Here is a 3,011-nt window from a genome sequence, read left to right as displayed (position 1 = left end):
GGGCGCGCGAATGCGGCGGCGGCGGCGGCGCGGCGCGTGAAGGGGCCGCGTCTGGCCGAGGAGGGCGCCGCCAACATGTCGGATACCAAGGTAAAAGTTGCCGTCCGGGTCCGGCCCATGAACCGACGAGGTGAGCCGCTTTCCATGCTCCTTTTTCATTTCTGCCCGGGCCGAGGGCGGGGGGCAACTTTGCAAACTGCGGGGCGGCGGGAGCCGGGGACACCGGGATGGCACTGGGGTAGCCCGGGCTGGCCCCGGGTGGAGGCGGCGCCCTGCTCGGCCGCCTCCCCGGGACCGAGCGGCGCGCGCCGGCCGTGGCCGCGGATGCTGCACTTTGCAACGTCGCCCTGCCCCTGTGCTTTCAGAACTGGAACTGAACACCAAGTGCGTGGTGGAGATGGAAGGGAACCAGACGGTCCTGCACCCCCCTCCTTCCAACACCAAGCAAGGAGAAAGGTAAATCCCACCCCGCCGGCTCCTGCCAAGTTTGAGCCTGGAAAGCCCGAGTGCGCTCTCCTATTGTTAGGGAGGGTGGCTTCAAGTTTGTCTCACGCTCGTGTGGGAAGCGGTTGCGAGTCCAGGGTCCTCTCCTTCCTCTGGGTCCCTCCGTTCTTGTCCCCTCCCATCCAGGCTGGTGTCCATCAGGCAGGACACCCTGGTCAGAGTCAGCACGCCGGGGGCGTCTAGGCTCCCAGAGCTTGTGGGGACCGGATGGAGCCCTGGAGGTGTCTAGTCAAAGGCCACATTTTACAGATGTGAAAACTAATGTTTGAAGCAGGCAAATGACCAATCCAAGGCCTCATGGATGGAACCCAGCTTTCACTGGAGCTTCCTTTGGCAGAACTGTGTGTGAAATGGGGGCTGGGAGCAGATAAAGCAAAACACCCCTGCAGGAGGATGGATCGTTTAAAATCTTGTTAGTGCTGTTGAGTTGAGAGGATGCCTGAATTTATATGCGGGAATTTTGATTTTCAAGGAAACAGAGCCCTAATCTGGAGTTGTGTAGACACAGGAGGGGGGCGGTCTTAAAAGGTGGCTGCATTTCCTAGATGGAAATGTATTTGCATTTGAAAAGTGGTAACTCTGTGATCCGAATTAATTCTGCTGCGAAGTGCCTTTAAATAATTTGAATATTTGGCATTTTTCTGGTAAGCCCCTGAGAAGAAATCGGTTTGAATTCATTCAATATGGCACTGTAGGAGCCTGTAAAAAATAGATTTGAAAAACAGAGTTTTTGCAGAATTCTGTTCGGAAATGATTGTTAGTTTGTCTCTAAAAGTCACCTGTTGATTGAGGAGCTCCAGGATGTGTGATTTTTGCTCTTCAGAGGGTTTCAGTGAAGACAGACTGTAAGGCAGGGTTTGTTACTTGATTGCTGAGGGAGGCAGCTGCTCTTTATAAACATGCTGTGTTTAGGCACAGCCTTGATAGAGTTGGGGGAAGAAACTATGAGGCTACTGTAAGATTGGGGTTTCTTTGCTTTGGGGGTTGAGCCGGCCAAGTTCTATACACTTTGCAAACTTCCTCCTATTTCTAGCAGATTCTTACAATGACATTAGATGGCTGTTATATTTAAAATGTGTCAAATGCCTTTATAGTAATGGATTTATCCTTGGACAGTATTTTTAGATGCATTTAAATATTTTACAGTATTTTTAGATGTATGTATAATAGTGTAGCTAGGATATTTCATGATGATAAGAAAACTTGTTGAATACATTAAAATATTTACAGATTGAATTAGATGCCTGTATCTCGAAAGCTTCTTTTGTTTTTTTTCTTTCGAAACTGGATCTTGCTATATTCAGAAGAAAATGTCATTGAGTCAGAGTCTTCAAGGCAGTCTGGGAAACAGACTGTTTTAATGGGAGTTGCATAGTTGATACCACTGTTTCTCCTCATGGTTTGGCACCTGCTTGGCACTCTTCCGTTTCTTTCTTTAACTATGTATTTCTACGTTTGTGTGTGTGTGTGTGTGTGTGTGTGTGTGTGTGTGTGTGTGTATGTATACATATATATGTGCCTGCATGTGCACATTCATTCATTCATTCTGGGGTGCTAGGGGTGGAACCCAGAGCCTTAGCCATGCTGGGCAAGTTCTTCACCACTGAGCAGCACCTGTAGCCTTTCCAGCCACTCTTAAACCCTAAGGAATACTACTGTTCATGCACAGAAACAGGTTTAATTTGTGGAGTTTGAAGAAAATTTTAACTGGACAGTTGGTTGCACACGCTAAAATATCAGTTGGCCGTTCTTAGGGTCACCATATTAGTTCCTTATCGGGATCCTTGTGGGGTAACTTGGGGATTTATCCATTGGCTTGCTGATTGGGGTCGACCCTTACCTGGAGCTGTAAGAATTGCGTTGAAAAGTGGGTGCTGTCTTGTTCTAGGCTGACAGAGCCTTTATGTGGTGGCTGGGCCCTCTTGGAGGGAATCAGCTCATGGACTGGTCATTCAGTCTCTAGAACTGAGGCTAACCAACGCAGAGGTGCCACTTGTAGGTTAAGATGAGTGTCTTTGCAAAGATGAAGACGCCAAGTGCATTTTGATGTCGGTTCTGCAGCTTGGTTTCATATTTCTTTAAGGAACGTCCCCTTAAAGCAACAGTGCATTTAAAAATAGAAACAATTCCTTCCTTGGGCTGTGGCTTGGTGATCACAACTGTGCTCTATGGTACATTTGTAATCCATTTCTGTCGTTTGTTTTCGGATGGTGCTCCGGGCCCGACAAGGCTGAGTGAGTAGAATACTGAGAATGTAACTGACTTTTGTCCTCGCAAGTCCCGGGTTTGAAATGTAAGAGGTCCTTAAATAGAAACCGGGAAATTTTGGTCAGATTGAGAACTAGTGAGTGCTTTTCTGAATGTTGCAAGATTACCCATGCATACATCATGAGTAGAAACTCAGAGTTACTGGGTAAAAGCATTCAGTTTTACAAGAAAGAGTTCTTTGACTTCTAGGAAAACAAGTAAGTTTCGCTTCATGGCTTTCTTTTTTTTTTTTTTTTTAT

General features: G+C 47.3%; 1 protein-coding gene across 5 annotated transcripts in view; it reads left to right on the top strand.

Moving 5' to 3' along the window:
• Positions 1-6: 6 nt before the first annotated feature.
• Kif13a (kinesin family member 13A) overlaps positions 7-3,011 on the top strand; it is a 209,194-nt gene continuing 206,189 nt past the window's right edge. For all 5 annotated transcript variants that reach the window (XM_029570387.1, XM_029570383.1, XM_029570384.1 and 2 more), the window contains exons 1-2: positions 7-130; positions 366-456. In XM_029570387.1, the coding sequence (XP_029426247.1) occupies positions 76-130; positions 366-456 (146 nt within the window). In that variant the 5' untranslated portion in view covers positions 7-75. The remainder of the gene's footprint in view (positions 131-365; positions 457-3,011) is intronic.

The sequence above is a fragment of the Nannospalax galili genome, unplaced genomic scaffold (genome assembly GCF_000622305.1).
Source record: "Nannospalax galili isolate Female #2095 unplaced genomic scaffold, S.galili_v1.0 scaffold923, whole genome shotgun sequence".
NCBI classification, from domain to species: domain Eukaryota; kingdom Metazoa; phylum Chordata; class Mammalia; order Rodentia; family Spalacidae; genus Nannospalax; species Nannospalax galili.
This window is presented reverse-complemented; position numbering and strand designations above follow the sequence as displayed.